The sequence below is a fragment of the Mya arenaria genome, chromosome 17 (genome assembly GCF_026914265.1).
Source record: "Mya arenaria isolate MELC-2E11 chromosome 17, ASM2691426v1".
Classification (NCBI taxonomy): Eukaryota; Metazoa; Mollusca; class Bivalvia; order Myida; family Myidae; genus Mya; species Mya arenaria.
The window spans coordinates 40,885,698-40,903,589 of NC_069138.1; the positions used below are offsets into that span (position 1 = coordinate 40,885,698).

The 17,892-nt window shown below is 38.1% G+C and overlaps 2 protein-coding genes across 2 annotated transcripts in view; one reads left to right on the forward strand and one right to left on the reverse strand.

Annotated features, from left to right (window-relative positions):
• Positions 1–535: 535 nt before the first annotated feature.
• LOC128223650 (receptor-type tyrosine-protein phosphatase mu-like) lies at positions 536–16,627 on the reverse strand. The gene is made up of 15 exons (XM_052932924.1): positions 15,920–16,627; positions 14,609–14,710; positions 12,407–12,502; positions 11,957–12,100; positions 11,474–11,611; positions 11,123–11,249; positions 10,715–10,941; positions 7,919–7,978; positions 7,421–7,613; positions 7,060–7,205; positions 6,613–6,942; positions 6,131–6,357; positions 5,711–5,884; positions 2,582–5,152; positions 536–2,285 (listed from the first exon to the last, which is right to left on the reverse strand). The coding sequence occupies exons 1-15, from the start codon at positions 15,966–15,968 to the stop codon at positions 2,124–2,126; spliced, it is 4,746 nt and encodes a 1,581-aa protein (XP_052788884.1). The 5' UTR covers positions 15,969–16,627; the 3' UTR covers positions 536–2,123.
• Positions 16,628–16,648: 21 nt separating this feature from the next.
• Positions 16,649–17,892, forward strand: part of LOC128223487 (mucin-2-like) — a 42,871-nt gene continuing 41,627 nt past the window's right edge. Inside the window, exon 1 of the mRNA XM_052932767.1 lies at positions 16,649–17,003. Coding sequence (XP_052788727.1) covers positions 16,934–17,003 — 70 coding nt within the window. The 5' untranslated portion in view covers positions 16,649–16,933. The remainder of the gene's footprint in view (positions 17,004–17,892) is intronic.

A 17,892-nucleotide genomic window follows, 5' to 3' on the forward strand; every position in this document is an offset into this window, starting at 1 on the left:
AAAACAATCTCAGTCTTGCCATAACTTAAAAAGTATCAAAGCTAGCTTAATGAAACTTAGAATGTGGAAAGACTCACTGGGCAATATAGAGGTTATGCACAATAGTTTTTTTGTCAGACAAAGTTATGCCGAGTTGTGGCCCTTTACTTATTAAAAATATAGCCAATTTGGTCAAGTAATAACTCAAAAAGTATCAAAGCTAGGTTCATGAAACTCAGTATGTGGATAGAGGTAAATATGTCAAAAGTAACCATGGGTGATCTGGCAGGTTTAAGGGGTATGGAGATTCTCTTGAGACACGCTCATCCTTTTCACAAGGCTTTAAGCCGGTAGGGGACACGCGGCGCCCACTGCGCGGCGCTCTTGTTAAATGATATTTATAAATTGTCATTTAATGAACTCCAATAGAAATAATCTGCAAATTGACTCTTATTTAGATCTTAATTATTACTTTGTCTCGACTGATGATTGCATTTATTGACAGAATCCGAAATGTGCTCTAAATAAAATGGAAATGGAATGGAATTAGTACAAATAGGTTGGAAATATTTATTATTCTTAAAAGCATAACATATTGAAATTAAAACAATATACAAACTAAACAAAGATAAATAAATGCGGATTTTAGCAATGCAGTGCCTGTGAATAATAGTATGATCATTTATTTTGGATAATAGTCAAGTCAGTTGTGGTTTATTGATAATGAAGGCCACAGGCCTGAAATACGGAACTGAAAACAAAAACTTCACGTCGCATACATGGAGGAACTATTACCTGAAATACAACCATACACTTGGAAGTGTGGAGATTTCTACTTGAACAAAAAACCTTGCAAGAACTATTCTCCTGCAACACTAATAATATTATGTACAATAAAAATCATGAGACAGTATAAAGAATATAGATATCACAGCTATGCCAGTATAATAGGTTCATAACTAACAGGCAAACACTTTATTTCTAATGTAAACAAATGAGGTCCTCAAATATATGAACACTGCCAAAGCAAATGGAACTTGACCTTGTAACAATGTTATATATTTAAGTTGAAGCTACGCAAACATCAACACCCCCCCCCCCCCCCCCTCTGTAAGCACCATTAAACGTAATTGTTTGTCCGGTTAGCGCACTTGCTTCTCAACTAGGCGACCTGGGTTCGATTCCCGGCCTGAGTTTGGTTTGTGGTCAACAAGCCGGATAAGTGGGTTTCTTCCGGGTACTCCGGTTTCCCCCACAATACAAGATCCCACTCTCGTGTAACATTGTGCCAACGAGAGTGATTCATATATTGTATTTGTAAATTTAATAAGTAACTAAACGTAATTGTACAACGATCCTGCTGGAGGGTAGCACCAGTGTTCGAAATATCTGTTTCACTGGAAGATCTGTGAAACGCTTGAGCAGTTACATCCCGATATTGAGTTTGCAGAACGTGTATTCTTATTTTAAATAAATATTAAATATCAAGACATCTGTCAAGCACCTTTTCTAGAGTATTGTGTTTGTACATTTCCTGTCATGATACCAAACAGTGCTGTAAAATCATAAACAAACAGCAATACACAATGACCGAATAGGAACTATAAAATATGGTGTACATGCAATTAAGAGTTTGAAATGCCACTTCAAACTATCAGATATTGATATTGCCATACGAATCCTGTCGTTAATTGTGTAGTTTATTTAGTTTGTAAGACGGAACTTTGTTCACGGACATATACACACATTTGTTTGAACATGCAGTATTAAAAATAAATTAAACAATGGATAACGTGACATCGCCGTTGCGGCAGATCGACGGAGCTGTTGTCACACAGCCAGCCAACGCTCGTTTGTTTATCTTATAGTCAGTTAAATAAGAAGCCCTACTCGAAGGCTATTCAAGCCAGCGTCACGGGCCTTTACCATCATGTGCGTTTTGATACCGGTAACACGTGTACAATGTTTCATATGAATAAATAAAATGAGTATGGACTTGTAGTCAAAAATAAAGGTTTTGCATGAAGACAATTAACCCAAGTCGATTACAATGACTGTTTTTTTTTCGAAATCGGACGAGCAGCCCAAAACAGCGAAGATGCTCGGCAGAAGTTGGGTTTCATCTCAGGGTGACCTGTTTCCGTCTAATAGGGCATATATTCCTGACCGGAAGTGTAGGATTCCAGGCTGAGGCTGTTGTAGGGTCGGTCCATGCGTGTACGGGACATCTGGTCGGTAAGGGTGCCGCCCGAAAGTCGCATGTTGATGAAATCCCACAGCGCCTTGTAGCAGAACCGGTACTGGTCCTTGAGAATCAATGATATTAGGGCTCAAATCACTAACAAACAAAGTATATACAGCAAATAGATATATAAATCAGTTTATTACATTATTAATCCCGAATCCATATTTAAGTATCCATATATAATAATATATAATAATTTAAAGTATTTTTTCCTTCAATGTACATGCAGCATCAACTTTTTTATTATTTTTAACATAGACTCAAATGATTGATATAATTATTATATCTAATTGAATACTAGGCACACTGTGTGTACTGATGATGTTGGAAGTACATGTAATGTATTCTTTTTCTTACCAGCGTATCTATGATCTGTGTACGTCTCCGCTTGAGGTGTTTGACGGTGTGGTAGACGTCAACCTCATTTTCCGACTGGATCTTCTCACACAGGACGCTCAATGCGATATACAGCCCGCTGTGGGTCGCCCCGTCCTTACAGTGGACAAGGATCGGGGTGGTGTCGTTGTTGTTCACGGTCTGCCAGTCGTTGACAAGATCTATGACGTCGAGAAACATGGATTTCGACTTCGGTATGAACTCCGAGTCGGACCAAGCGTTAAATTGGAACTGGCGAATATGGCGCGGGTCTTTTGGATGACTCATTGAGGTGAGTTTGAGGTTACGGATTGTGATGTTTTCTTGCTGATAGACGTCCGCTGTTTCTACGAAGAATGGCTCATATTGCTTCATATGGTCTTCCGGCCAATACTCCGCGCACGTGTCATCCTCATACATCATTGGTTCCATCATGACGATGGTGTGGATCTGGTGGTCGTACACAAGCTTCCAGAAGTCGATCACGGTTGTGTGTAGCGGGGTCTGTGTGATTATAAAGTGCGAGTTCTTCCGGTGGCTGTCCAGGAACAAGGCGTTAATGAAGTCCGTTCGGCCTATACCGCCCGGCGTGTATAGCACGGGGCGGTACATATCAGGGGGAACAATCTCTATAAAGCGGTTCTTGTTCAAGTTTGCTGGAAGGAAAGCACCAGTACAAGAGGTGGGGAAGAGCTTTCTTGTAAAATCAACAAGCCCTCGAAACTGTCCGTGGAGATAGGAATGGTGATTTGCTGGGTTCTTCTGCGTCAAATAGTGATACCGTTCTTTCAAGTCATCCGGGCCTGTCAGTGTATTTCCCGCATGCATTGCTTCAAAGATAGTTTCATATATGAATACGTACTGTTTCACAGTCCGCACCATGTTAACTCTTTCTTTCCTCATCCGTCTTACAAACGAGAATACACTGATTCTCCCTTCAGCCTCATACTGGTCCAGCAAAGAATCCACCGCGATGAACACACCGCTGCGACTGACGCCCGTCCCACAGTGGACAGCTATGGGTTTGTTGGACTGGTTTTGGTAGTCATTCACCTTGTGTCGCATCTCTAGGAGCGGGATCGGGTCGTCAGGGACGCCATGTTCCGGCCAGTACGTCATCTCAAACAGATACACAACTTGCCATTCCTTCTCCCCTCGCTGTTTGACGCGCACCGTGCGAATGACGTAAGACGCGTACTCCTGCGTATCTACATGGTCCAATAGGAAATGTCCATACTGAACCCGGCCGCTATTGGGCCAGTACTGTGTACACTTAACTATATTGTCCTCAACTATGTTTGCCATCATTACGACAACCTTTACCTCATACTGGTAAATCATTCTCCAAAAATCTAGCACCGTATCGTCGTCATACGGACTTTGTGACGCGATATACGCTCTCTGATGCTTATAGCCCTTTATAAAGTTCGCGTTTATGTAATCACTGTCGCAGTTTTCATCGACATCCAGTATCACTCTTGTTTGGTCGTAAGGGAGGAGGTGGTGGAACCTGTTTTTCGGACCGTTTTCATGCTGGATTGCGGCCATGTGTGGAAGCTGGGGACCGTGTGGCAGGCTGGAGAATTCGTCGTGGAACGTAATTGGAGGACCGCCGTTAGTTATGGCAACCTGCCCGTTCATCGCGTGCTTTTGTTCCGATGGTAAATACTCGCGACCGGCCACTATATAGCGGCTTTCTCGTAGAGAATACACCGTGTTCCAGTACTTGTGTGGGTCGTAGTCGTCGACTCTGTTGTAGACCTTCATATTAAAGTCCTCCTTCTCATTCACATATTGCTCGTACTTCTGTCCTGATTGACGTCTCCGTATACAGAACAGGATGACAATGACGACAATTATAATGACTAGAAGAAGGACGATCACGATGACTGCTATTATCCAAGCGGTGTTGCTGGATTCCTCCGTTACTACCATCGGTGCTGGCGTTACAATTACTTCCGCTGGGGCCACCTTAACTGGGTTTATAGTGCCAACAAATTGGTATTTGCAAACGTTTTGAAAATAGCTAGTAATCAGATAGTATATATGGTAGAAATGGTCTTTAGTTAGCGGCTGATTCTCGTAAACACCATCGGCATAAGACTCATTCCCGATGACAAAGATAATTCTAGTTGGAATCTCAGAATGGGAGAAATTCCTAATCACGTTGCCGGGTATTTCATTCACGCCAGGACATGTCTCGTTGCTGCGGCTGGTTGCACGTTTTGTGCGCGTGACGTCACTTGTCACATCTCTTATTGCGAGCAAATATCCGTATTTATACGCAGTTGATGTCAGAACTACAGGGTCCAACGCTACAGTTATTGTTGAAGACGTTGTTTTAATTATTTCCGGTACTTTGGGCAGCGGTGGGTCTGGCTGTTCCACTGAGAACGTTGCCGTTGTTTGGAGGCCAGGGCCGGCTTTGCTGACAGCGATAATGGTGAAGTCATAGAAGGCACCGGGCGTCAGGTAACATATCAGCGCCTGCGTGTCTGTTGTGTTCAGCCCCATGACGTCAGAATCTATAATCCCCCTTTCCTCGTAATGAACCTGCAGTAACACGTGTCACGGTTAAGGTAATGAGAGGTAATACCATTAGGTTTCTAGCTTTAATACATATAACATGTGTTTTTTCAATATTATTTCATGAAAAAATAATGCTTTAACCAAGGTTGAGGTAATGACAGAGCATTATAATGTTTTAACCAAGGTTGAGGTAATGACAGAGCATTATAATGTTTTGACCAAGGTTGAGGTAATGACAGAGCATTATAATGCTTTAACCAAGGTTGAGGTAATGACAGAGCATTATAATGTTTTAACCAAGGTTGAGGTAATGACAGAGCATTATAATGCTTTAACCAAGGTTGAGGTAATGACAGAGCATTATAATGTTCTAACCTTTCCTGTTTAAAAAATCAGTCTAAATGAATAAGAACAATCTTATAATTACTATTATATCTCATTCCCAGCAAATTTGTCAACAATTCCTGAAATATACTTATTTCCAAAGGTATTGTGATATATACTGCAGTAACTCCATAGCAACTTAACAATTAACTATATGATCAATCTTGATGTTGGTCTTATTTATACGGAAGGCCGTACCTCGTATCTAAAAACATCGTCGTCGTCATTTTTCCACGTCAGTTTGATGCACGACTCGTTCCTGAAATTTTCGTCTGATGCGACGTCTGTGGATTGCGGAGGCACGGACTTGTATGTGGTGATGTTCTTACTAACTGACGCCGGGCTCTGACCGGCCAAAGTGCTAACGTAGGCCTGATATTGAAATAAGAAAGGCACAATTTATCTAAAACAATCACATACTTTTACAGTAAGAGTTTATATGTTTTCATTCCATGTTATGTCGAACTGTTGAGCAGTATTTTTTACTTCACGAAACATAACGTGAAACAAAACTATTCAAATAGCATCGGCGGTTGTCTTTAAAAGCCAATCATGAAATTGATATTTGTAAGATCACTCATTGAAAGTATGTCGGAATGCTTTCATGACTTTCCATACCTTGACAGTGTATTGCGTGTTAGGCTGAAGGTTAGCGATGGTTTGCGTGTACTCTGTCACACTGGAAGTCGCCGGCAACACATTCTTTTTTCCGCTCGTCTCGTTAGACAAGTGCACCTCTATCGTTATTGACGTCAGGACGCCGTTGGTGACGTCAGGCGTTTTCAGCGTTATGGTAATGTCTTTTACCGCCACTGAGACGGCTTGTATTGTGGGTGGATTCGGAACTGAAACATGCTTGTAGGTGTTTCATTTGGATAAGTTTGTGTAAGAATAATGATAAAAAAATTAAAATTCACAGTGTAGTCTTTATGTAATAATATATCAGCATTTTTTTACAACGGTGTTTTTATAATAAGAATTTTGCTAACAACAGAAAAAGCTATGACATTATGGTGACGTCATTCCTTGAGTATAAATAATAAATATCAATACACATGCAGAAATGATTATATAACCATATGTCTACAGAAGTAACATACTGCCTTCATTTGTCCGAAATTGAGTCAGGTTGGTCATATCCGGTCCTCGTCCGGCCGCGTTGACGTAAACTACGTTAGCAACGTACTCCGTATAGGGCTTCAAGCCCGTAACAGTTTTGATATAGAACAGGTCGCCGTTTTCAATGGCTGTCCAGGTTGTCGCTGTTGTGTTAATCCCAATTATCATCTGATTTCCCAGTCGGTACAGTAGGACTCGGTAGTAGAGTAACGCTCCGTTCCGTTCACTGCAGCTCAAGTGAGGCCATCTTAATGTCACACCGTGCGTTTCTATGTCTGTGGCATTCACATCTCGTACTTCAACGACTGGAACTGGAACACACAGATTGACGAACGTTTGAAATCTGTCAACTGCATCACGATGAGGTGATATTATGGGGAACAGTTATTGTTCAATCTTGTCGACACATTACAAGAACGTTTACCTACCGCGTTCGGGCGTCTGTTCCGTCTTGACGACGGGGTATGGATCAGAGAGATTCAAGCCGGGCCTCCTAGTGGTGATGGTCACGATGTATTCCGTCCATGCTAGCAGGGCCTCCGTAAACTCGTACATAGTGGCGCCCGTCACCTCGCTACAGTGAACATAATGAACGGAGAAATAATGTGTTACTTATAAAACAATTTTTATCATCATAAATTGTATGAACTATACTATCAGTTTTAAGCGTAAAATGAAATATTGTTATTCGAACAAAATAGTGGTCACTATCATAACTGCTTGATGATAGCGCCTGCACGAAAAAATAAATAGTTCAGTCAAATGGCTGTTATCGATTATTGAACACACCTCTCGTAAGATCTCGGGTTCTCAAAGTTGCCACATGTTGTCCCTACGTGTTTGACCTCTGTGACATTGAGGTGAAAGTTCAAGGTCTCGTTCTCCCATTCGTCGTTGATTACCCATGTGACTGTCATGGTGATGTTCCCGCTTCCGGGGTCGACTTCAGCCTTCACCTCAGTGAGGGAATCATTAAGGAAAGCTTCAAATAGAAATACCGCATCATCAAGACAACTTGAAATCAATATAATACTAAATAAATGATTTTAAGGGGCAAAAATGTGTTGTTTTTTTAAAAAAAAAAATATTTTTATTTTTGAATGTTCCTGTATTCATACTTGGATTTTGTGAAATGAATGCGATGCAAAACTAAAACGGCATAATTTGAAGGCAATTACTGGTTATCTGTTGTTATCTGTTGTTATCTGTTGTTATCTGTTGTTCAAGTTAAGTAATTAGTGTACAAGAAAAATCTTTGTCTTTTAAATGCTAGAATATTGTACCCACCTGAGGGTTTTTTGGTTGTGGTGGGTGGGGCAGCAGTTGTTGTTGTTGTCGTCGTCGTTACTATGGTAACACAAACAATATTCTGTTAATATTTGGCAATCAGTTACTTCAGCTCAACATTGTTGCTTCAACATATTCAATGATTTTACGAAACAACCTAAAATCATAGAAGAAAAAATGTCACACAGTGTATTTCAAAAACATGAATTGCGTTAACGACACGATATAGATTTCTTTTAAACAGGCGTTTCAAAACAATTCAGAATTTTGTTTTGCATAAGTTATATAAAAATAGTTATTTTTGTCTGTGATTTATAAGCATTGTTACTATAAACATAATACGATCATGATGAAACTGATCCCCATAAAATGTTGTTAAAACATGTAAATTATGTTACAAATATTTCCACCCAAAATACAAACATGCGTCATGCTTTATGTTATCTGAACGCCATATAAAACATTACCATACAAGTACAATTTTATCGACAAACCCATTCACCAATACTCATTCAATAATAAAACACATACAATAAAACAATAAAAGTGTCATATATCTGTTAGGCGTTATGTGACCTTAAAAATAAACACGAACGTAACTAAAACTTACATCCAGTATAATGCGTTACATGTATTTCTCACACAATGCTTCTTTGTTCATTTTTATGTTGACAAATTATACACATAGAAAAACACCTTTTAATTGTGTAAAATAAATTCATAGTACAAGGGCACCGGGCGCGGATATCAACGTTCGTGCATTTTCCTCCGTCAATAAAGGGGCATACCCAAACAATAATACGAGCGAAAGTTACGGGACTTTTTACATGTTGTGAACACGTTCATATTCCAAGTCTCATGCTATTGCAAAAGTAGAGAGGCTGCGGAACGGGAATTGTACGATAACGTGTACGTGTGGGCTACTTTTTGCGAGCTACGTCATCAAAGTATGTGCACAGCGCGTACACATGTTTAAGATGACGTGGACGTTCTCAGAAATGTAATTGATGGAGTACCAGCAAGCCTACATTTAGAAGTTTAAAGTGAAATTGCCCAAGTAGTAACTACACGCACACGTCAACGTACTCGCAATATTTCGCAACGTCTTAAATAACTAACGGTGCTCAAGTCGTGGCCAACATAAAAGGTTTCAGGTTTACGCCGATGAAGACGATGACACCAAGACAGTATCACGATTTTTTACTCCCCCCCCCCCAAAAAAAAAAAAAAAAAAAAAAAAAACCAAGCCCAAACGAGCTAAAAATGTGAGACCCGGTCAACAGTGTGAGTAAGTTAGATGAGAAAAGCTGGTATACCAAAGCTACAAATCACACTGTAGTAGACCTGTAGAGGAAACAATAATACCAGATAGTTGCCGTTTATATACATTCACAGTGACTGAAACAAATGGCTTGATATTCATAAAGCATTTCCCCTTACAACCGGGGCCCGTATTTACTCACGTTTTGAGTCTGAAGTTGTTGTTTTTTTTCGTTTTTTTTTTTTTAAATGCAATTATAGAAGCGAATATGGTAAAAAACGATGTATGTGTGTTACCAATAATCTTTTCTACAATCAGACATTATACATCTTTTGTCAAAATAAGCTATATTATTGATTGTTAAAAGAAATAAGTATTAAGTTGTTTGAGTCTGAGTCTGAACTCAGACTTTAGACGTTAGTGAATACGGACCCAATGTTCGTGTATAAGCCGCTACGAGCTAGTCAGGTGAGAACGTATTGTTCAGGCTTGAATTGTTTTAAATATATCATGCAATGAGCAAAGAATGAATGCTTTTCAAGTGTAATGCATTATTTTCATATCTGAAAGTACCCAAATAAGCTCATATTGTTGAATGCTCGCTGATAAGAGTCACGTATACGTTCAGGAATGGAGGGATCGGGTGGGGGTGTTTATTATTACATCTATTATATAAGTATTGGTATTGGAAAGGGATAGGCACACGCTAGCTTGTATGGAGGAATGTATACATTTGGGCATGACACTTCAGCAATAAAATCCCTTTCCGAAATATTAAAGGGGCTAGACACCAGATAATTCAATTGCAAGAAAAAATGTCAAAAACTTACATAAAATTGACATCGTTGTGTACAACGCATTAAATCTTACTTACTGATGTATCTATCGCATCGCATACGAAACATGTATCTTTCGCAGTTTATGCTCCATTTTAAACGGGAAAACACAGATGAGACAGCAACATGGTTGTTGCATTTATTATTTTAACTACATGTATGTAAAGTGATGTATTATCGGCCTCCTATTAACTCGCATTGACAGCTCTGTGCTTGATGTGAGAAAATACTGTATTTGCCGAGTTTTCGACCATCGGGTGTCCTGCCCCTTTCAAGCACATAAAGAAAATCCGTGCGGTACAATTAACAATTTATAAAAATGGGAACTAAGATATTCTTTACAATTACAACTTTCAGCCGATTTTTCAAACAGAAACTTCGGAGAAAATTGGCAAAAGTTAATTATGCTATGAAAATTGGAAAAACGACACAAATTTTCTAGTATAGCTAGCGTGAGAGGTGGTTCTACTAGAGAGTTGTTCTATGCTAAAGAGGTTGTTTTATACTGGACAGCCAGGTGGTTTTATACTGGACAGAGAGGTTTGTTCTATACAAAAGAGGTTGTTCTATACACAAGAGGTTGTTCTATATTATAGTAAGCATATCCCATTCTTCAAATTGATGCAAAAAAAATTCTACACATATCAGATCTTATTTCACTTTAACAAAACGAAACAATTGTTCAAGAAACGGAAGTACCTGTACAGGGGATGTAAACGGGGTCCATAACACGGCCCTGTAGAATCTCTTTCATTTCCTTGCCACCGGGCGCCATCTGGCGGATGTCCACCCGGAACTTGTAAAACGCATCCGGTTCCAGGGCCGTTATCGTCACCGAGTAGTTATCCCGCCCGGCTTCCGGTTGCACCTTCATATTGAGCGTCCAGCTGGCCACCGTGTTGTTTACCCGATATGATGAGTACAACCTAAGAATGAAGCGAAAAATCACTTGCCTATCATAAAATTATCAATTTTCCGTCGTAAGCAGAAGTATATCCAATCTGATTAAATGTTTCTAAACGCTACGAATGAGGCTTACAAAGGAGTCGGGAAGTTCAGTCAGATCGTTTAATTATTTCTAGAAGCACTGTTGATGCAGGTACTCACTCGTAATGGGAAATCACCGCGTCAACATTCCCCCGGTCAACGCCTGACCGCCAGGCTAGCCACGTGACGGTCACGTTGTCGCATGTCACGTGACTCACTTCCAGTGGGTCCGACAGTTGTAGTAGCTCTAACAACGATTCAAAATATTCATCAGGTTTGAAAAGTTGCAATAAAAGTAAAACGCAAGATCTACAAGATATTTTAATTAAATACAAATGAAAATATCTTGCTTTTAAAATTTTAACACATAATTATATAGTCTTCGATGTGGTCACAATGGAATGGCTTAATTATTAAACTACAACCATCGTTGTTATTGTAGTCCTAACTACAGGAAATTCAAACGCTCACCATTTTGACAGCCGGAGCCGGACCATCCTACTGCGCATGTACCCCCGGAACACAATCCATTGATGGGAGAACAGGTGTCTCCGAGCGGACAGTGACAGGCGGACAAACAGCCGGATCCGTACGTTAGATTCTTGCATGCTGAAACGGAAGATAGATGAAGATCTTGTCTGCGATGTAACTGCTCGTATGACACATTGATAATTCTCTCGGTCAGATTCGTGTTAAAATTTTAAATATAAAATGCTCCAGGAATCTTAACGTGGAATGAAAAGAGATATCGGGCATGTGTGACATAGGTAGACTTAAATTACAATTTTGACTGTTCAATACCCTTCCTAAGTTTTACTTGTGTTACTTTGACGCCCACTGGCTAAGGGCTTGACGAAGTTGCAGTCCCTTATAAGGAGTACAAACACTTGATTGGACAATCCTACCCAAATTAAATCAGTTAGAACACTACTTAGTGCAATAGATTATACTCACGTGTTTGGCACGTGGGCACTCCCTGCCAGCCGTGCTCACACTGGGAGCTTGCACAATGACCGTTCGTCGGGTCACAGTCGTCCGTCCCCTGCAGACAGTGACACGTGGATGCACAATCCGGCCCGAACCGGTTATCCGGGCACGCTGCATGGACAAAAGGAGAAAAAGTACAAAATTATTATGAACAGGATATTCTTATCAGAAGATTCAAATACGTGTAAACTTTATGTTTAATACAGGTGTAAAAATAAAACAAATGATACAACTTGGGTCGTATTCGTAAGAGCTTAATTTTATCAGTGTCGTCTCCTAGCCCAGTTGATATAACATAAACAATCAATAGGGTAAAACGTGCCTTTTTGTATATTTTTTTCCGGAACGATAATAAATATCAATGCATTATTTACTGCGTATTGTGACAGTGAAGTATTTGTAAAGAAGCAAACTTACGTCTGCACGTCCCGCTCACGTTATAGAAGCCTAGCCGGCACTGGAAGCAGTGGTTGTTCCCGAAAATGTGGCAGCCGTCACATGACTCGTGGCAGTCTGCAACCGAACGGTCATTTTATTAACATAAGGCTTTACAGAAGAATAAAAAGAGTTCTTGGAGTTAACGTGGAACCTTGTTCAAACAAACGGTAAAAAATACCCATAGTTTAATGGGTACCTGGTACGCGTTTTTCCTTCGAACGCCAGAAACTACGGAAACACAAATCATATAATTATTTCGATGTTCAAAAACGTGGACCAAAAATGTCACCAGAGCTTTCCAAACCGACATGAAACCAGGCACCTCTGTAGTGAGTGATTGGCACTCCGATATCAAACCAATTACATCGGCGTGAGAGGCGGTCCAAAATATATCGAAGCCATGTACTCTAGGTTGAGAGGCAAACCGATATCGAAACCAAGATCTTTAGATTGAGACACCGATATAGAGTGATAGGCAAATGTTATGGTATTGTGTGCTGGTGTTGTTATTGTTGTTGTTGTTGTTGCTGTTGGTTTTGTCTATTATATCAAACTCACTTCTGGGTTCGATTTATTACTGTGACACATGCTTTTGGTAAACGACTCTCTGTTTTGTTTTCCAAAATAATTCAATTAAGTAATTATTTTTAGGTTGAAGAAAATTAATACAAACGGTATTACTCATTGCATTATCATACTGTAAATAGCAAATACACGTACAGTGATCTGATTTTGAAGATTTTATTTAAGATTTGTCATCGAATATCTATCATTGTTCTATAAGATCCATCAGATCGATCTTCGAACGGTGAACAGACCGCGGAAACTTCAAACTGATTTGGAAGTCAACAGTAACGATACATACGTGTCATTTTGTATACATGTATACAATATACATACTTATGGGTGGTATGTTGATATCCCTGTAAATAAAGATTCATCGAAAAAAAGCATTAATATTTCTATAAACTATCGTAAAATAGGTAGTTATGGTAAACATATGAATGACTATAACATACAGCACTGTATAATATATAGTAACGTTTAACAAGATCAGGAAGATCAGGAATACGAGTTTATTGACAAAACAACCTCCGTGATAATGATTGGTACAGGTTTGAATGATATTGCATGTATGTTTCCGGGAGACTCACACTTCACACGATAGAATTGCTGCATCTCCTATAGATACATTCTTCGATTAGTTTCCTATGAGGATACATCGTTTCATTATTAATTTCACACGATTTCCTCTGCTATCAAGGTCCAGTGCATACTGATGAAAATGTTACCAGCTTGGTCACCTTTTAGGAACTACACAAATTAGTAATATGCTGAACGTAGATAACGTTACACTGAATATTTTCTTAACACGCTTATTCTAAAAGAGATTTAAAAATAATTGGGAGAAACGCCAGCCAACTCTACATTGAATTGAAAGACGGCAACGTAAGCCCGAATGGACGTCTATTTGACGTAGGGGAACCTTACAATGTCTGTTGACTCCCTGTTGTTTTGGTATCATTTGGAAGGATCTAATGTGTAGGGAATGAATGTGTAAAATAATACCAACAGGCTATTTGTGGCATTAAACGACTGTATAATAGCTTATAAACATGCATGTAAACAGTTATTCGATCATTCGGAATTGCTCGGCCATTTTCCACTGAAAACATCCTCGGATGAAAACCGGTACATCAGAAGAAGTAGTTCGTAAAATTTTAAATAATAGTAATAATTAATTGTCGAGTTTAGCGTGTATTTGTGTTACAAAGTATTAATTGATTTCCAGTGAAGTGTATTATTTCATTAATAATTAAGATTTCCAAGAGTAAGGTCATTAAGTTTAACTGCTAACTTTAAATTACTTCGCGATCTTCTTGCAGCCTAGTTAAATGTAAATATTTCTGACATTGTAAACCGTCCATATACATCCGAGTTGTGTTCGATGGGAAAATGGCCGAGGAGTTCCGAATGATTTCAACGTTCATAATGTCAGACATTGTCTACATGTAGCTTGTCCATAATACAGTCACATTTTGGTATCATTTGAAATAATTTGATATCTAGAGAATGAACATGTAAAAATACCAACAAGCTGTTTGTGGCATTGATCGAATGAATAATAATTCGATGTTTCATAAAAGCTACAAAAAGTGGTTAAAAGATACGACTACATACCTAGACAGGTGAGTCCAGCTGTAGCACAGTATTGCTGTTTCTTGCACGGCGGGTTGCATGTGGCCGCTTGGTCTGGCGAAGGGGTGGAGGACCCTCCGGCGGCTGGTTCGAAATATAATAAATGGTTACGGTATTTTGGAAATTTTCGACTAGATACATGCAATAACCGTTGAATACTTTAAAGAAATTCCAAAATGATCTTTCTGTTCTCCATCCAATTGAACATATTTTATTTATCTTTAGAACTGTATATTAATACGAAATGAGATTATCAATAGCAATATAAACATCCATTAAATAAGATGTGGTAAATACTATGTGGTATTAAAAAAACATAAAAAAATCAGCTGGCATTTTGAATATTAATGGTCTTTATTTGTGTTTGTTTCAAATTTCTATATCATAAACATCTATCGAACACATACAACTACTTGTGTATTGTTTTGGCAAGTTTTTGATAAGGTGTTATGATTTGATTATTCTATTATTATTTTACACAGTGGTACGTGCTGATATTGTCAGATGACTGACCTGGCAGATATTTGGATGGTTGCCTGTAGGTAGGGATTGACCCAATCATAGGAGCAACCATGTCTTTGTACATTAGTGTTTCTTATAAAGTCAGCAACATCCACTTGTACTACTAGTGTATTTTTAAATGTCATGAGGAATTATGTAGTTCGTGTTAGCAATACTTTCAATTTTTTTTTTGTAGCAAGCAAGCCCATAGATAACTTTTTACCAATTAAACTTAATTATACCATGCTGTAATTCCCATGTACATACTGCAAATTACAACTTTATTGTTTGAAGTGTATACTATTATTATCCTTAAAGCATAGAACTAGCAGTGATACAGATGTTTGTCAACTAGCGAAACCATGCGCGTGTGGACTGGCCTTACATCAGGGAAACTAGCTAATGTTATCATTGTATACAGTGCTCTAACCCATCTTACTTTTGTAAATTTCTGCATGAATATGAATGACATTTATTAATACTTTTCCGATGCTTAACCTATCCTATATACCAGTATGCCTGTATTTCCAAGTCACCAATTCCTTTGACATTATGTAATGTTATGTTATGTTTGTTTTTGATTCATGTCGGAAAATATCTCGTTTAGCTATTTTTGATATCATATACCCGATTTTAATTAAGGTTCTTGTACATTGTATCTTGGAATATTGTACTGTATCGGTCTGTTGATTGAAAAATAAGTAATTTTAATATACATCACAATCATACAAGACCACGAGTAAAACTTATGTAAGTGTCTTTTTAAATAAACTAAGAATAGTTCGTACATACCTGAGATGCAAATACAGAAAAATGCCAATATTTTGATATATCTCTCCATCAAGTTATCTGCATTTCTCAAAGTAATGGCAGCTCTTGTAGTTGGATGTCAATATTATCCAAACAACGTCAACTTTCAATACAATCACATTTGTTCCGTCTCAGGAGAAGTATTTTCTATTGTGCCATATTATTATTATTCAATATTGATAACAGACAGATAACTCTATCACTTTCTGTATAAATGTTATCGACGTTCGAACACGGTTAAATCCATAAACTTCACTTTTCTGAGTGCTGTGTCATTATTTTACATCAAAGCAAGCAGTTTATATATCCAATAAGCATATATGATACATGCAAGGTATTTAGAATATTCTCTCATTTGTAGTAAATAATCAATACAGAACGTATCAGGACTTAATCCTTCATGACATGAATATAGAACACTTTAAAATCATGCCAGATCATGCTAAAGGAGGGGGCGGGGCACTTTCCATGTAAACATTGCAGCATCAGTCGACAAAATGAATATTTTCTCAGCATATGTCATAGAGTCTTTTTAAAGTATTACTGTTATATAGAAATTACATCTGGTAGATTCAAAAGCCAATCAACTCAATAGGGAAATTGAAGTGAAAGCATGAGATTTCGATCGATTTTCTGCAAGCTGTGACACACCATTCTGTCGCACCTGTTTATCTGTTTCTACGCAACGGCGGTGTGGTAGTATAAGTTTCCTTTCCTCGCTTATATCAATGCAAAATAAATATTACAATAATTTAGTTGTTTCTTCGATTTGCCAACAATATTTTTTTTTAAAAAGAGGCACTCAGATAGAAGTGTAATTATCTTTCACTTTTTAAAATATCGATACTGAAAACGGATTGATTAAAGATTTTCATTTCAGTTGTAAAAGCGGTGCACATGCCACTTATGCCATATAAACAATCGAGTGACATTTTTTCATAATCACATCAAATAAATCTACCTGTATAGCACAATGTTGACGTAATTGAAGGGACCATGAGTTTAGTCGGATTTAAAGTTATCTTTATAGTGTTATTTATTTTTGCTGATCGACTCCACGAAACAGGTATGTCTAAAAATACTTTTGCTTTCGTATATTCAACTGTGGAATTTTCTCAATGTCTTTGTGAATTTAAATCAGCTCATATCGGAGTTTCGGATTCTGTTATGAGTATTAAAAAATATGAATTTATATTTATATATAAATTAAACTTGTTGAAAAGTGCTTTATGAATGATCGACAAGCTAGGAACACAGGCAGCAGTTACGTCGACAGGACCCACCCTATGGCAACCCCCCTCTAAAAGAAAATTAGTAAAAAAAAATGAAAAAAAAAATCATTGAATTTTTGGTTGATATAAAGTTTTTGTGATGTATGTTCATGTTTCAAGCATGTTGGTAATGAAAATAGAATTGATTTGAGGGGGGGGGGGGCGTGGCCATAGGTTGGGTCCTGTCCACGTAACTGCTGCCTGTGGCTAGGGTTAACAAATCGATTGCAGTACCATTAAATTTAATATCTATAGATATGACCATGCAGTAGTATCATTATTATAGATCTGACCATGCAGTAGTATCATTATTGTAGATATGACCTTTGCAGTAGTATCATTATTATAGATATGACCATGCAGTAGTATCATTATTATAGATATGACCTTTGCAGTAGTATCATTATTGTAGATATGACCTTTGCAGTAGTATCATTATTATAGATCTGACCATGCAGTAGTATCATTATTATAGATATGACCTTTGCAGTAGTATCATTATTATAGATCTGACCATGCAGTAGTATCATTATTATAGATATGACCATGCAGTAGTATCATTATTGTAGATATGACCTTTGCAGTAGTATCATTATTATAGATATGACCATGCAGTAGTATCATTATTATAGATCTGACCATGCAGTAGTATCATTATTGTAGATATGACCTTTGCAGTAGTAT

Bases quoted from the DNA above. Each gene is read 5' to 3' on its own strand.
- LOC128223650 (XM_052932924.1), bottom strand. From the start codon at position 15,968: ATGGAGAGATATATCAAAATATTGGCATTTTTCTGTATTTGCATCTCA. The intron at 7,979-10,714 runs GTACTTCCGTTT...GTGTTACCATAG, and splicing joins CGTTTACATCCCCTGTACAG to TAACGACGACGACAACAACA. The intron at 7,614-7,918 runs GTGGGTACAATA...TTCTATTTGAAG, and splicing joins CACAACCAAAAAACCCTCAG to CTTTCCTTAATGATTCCCTC.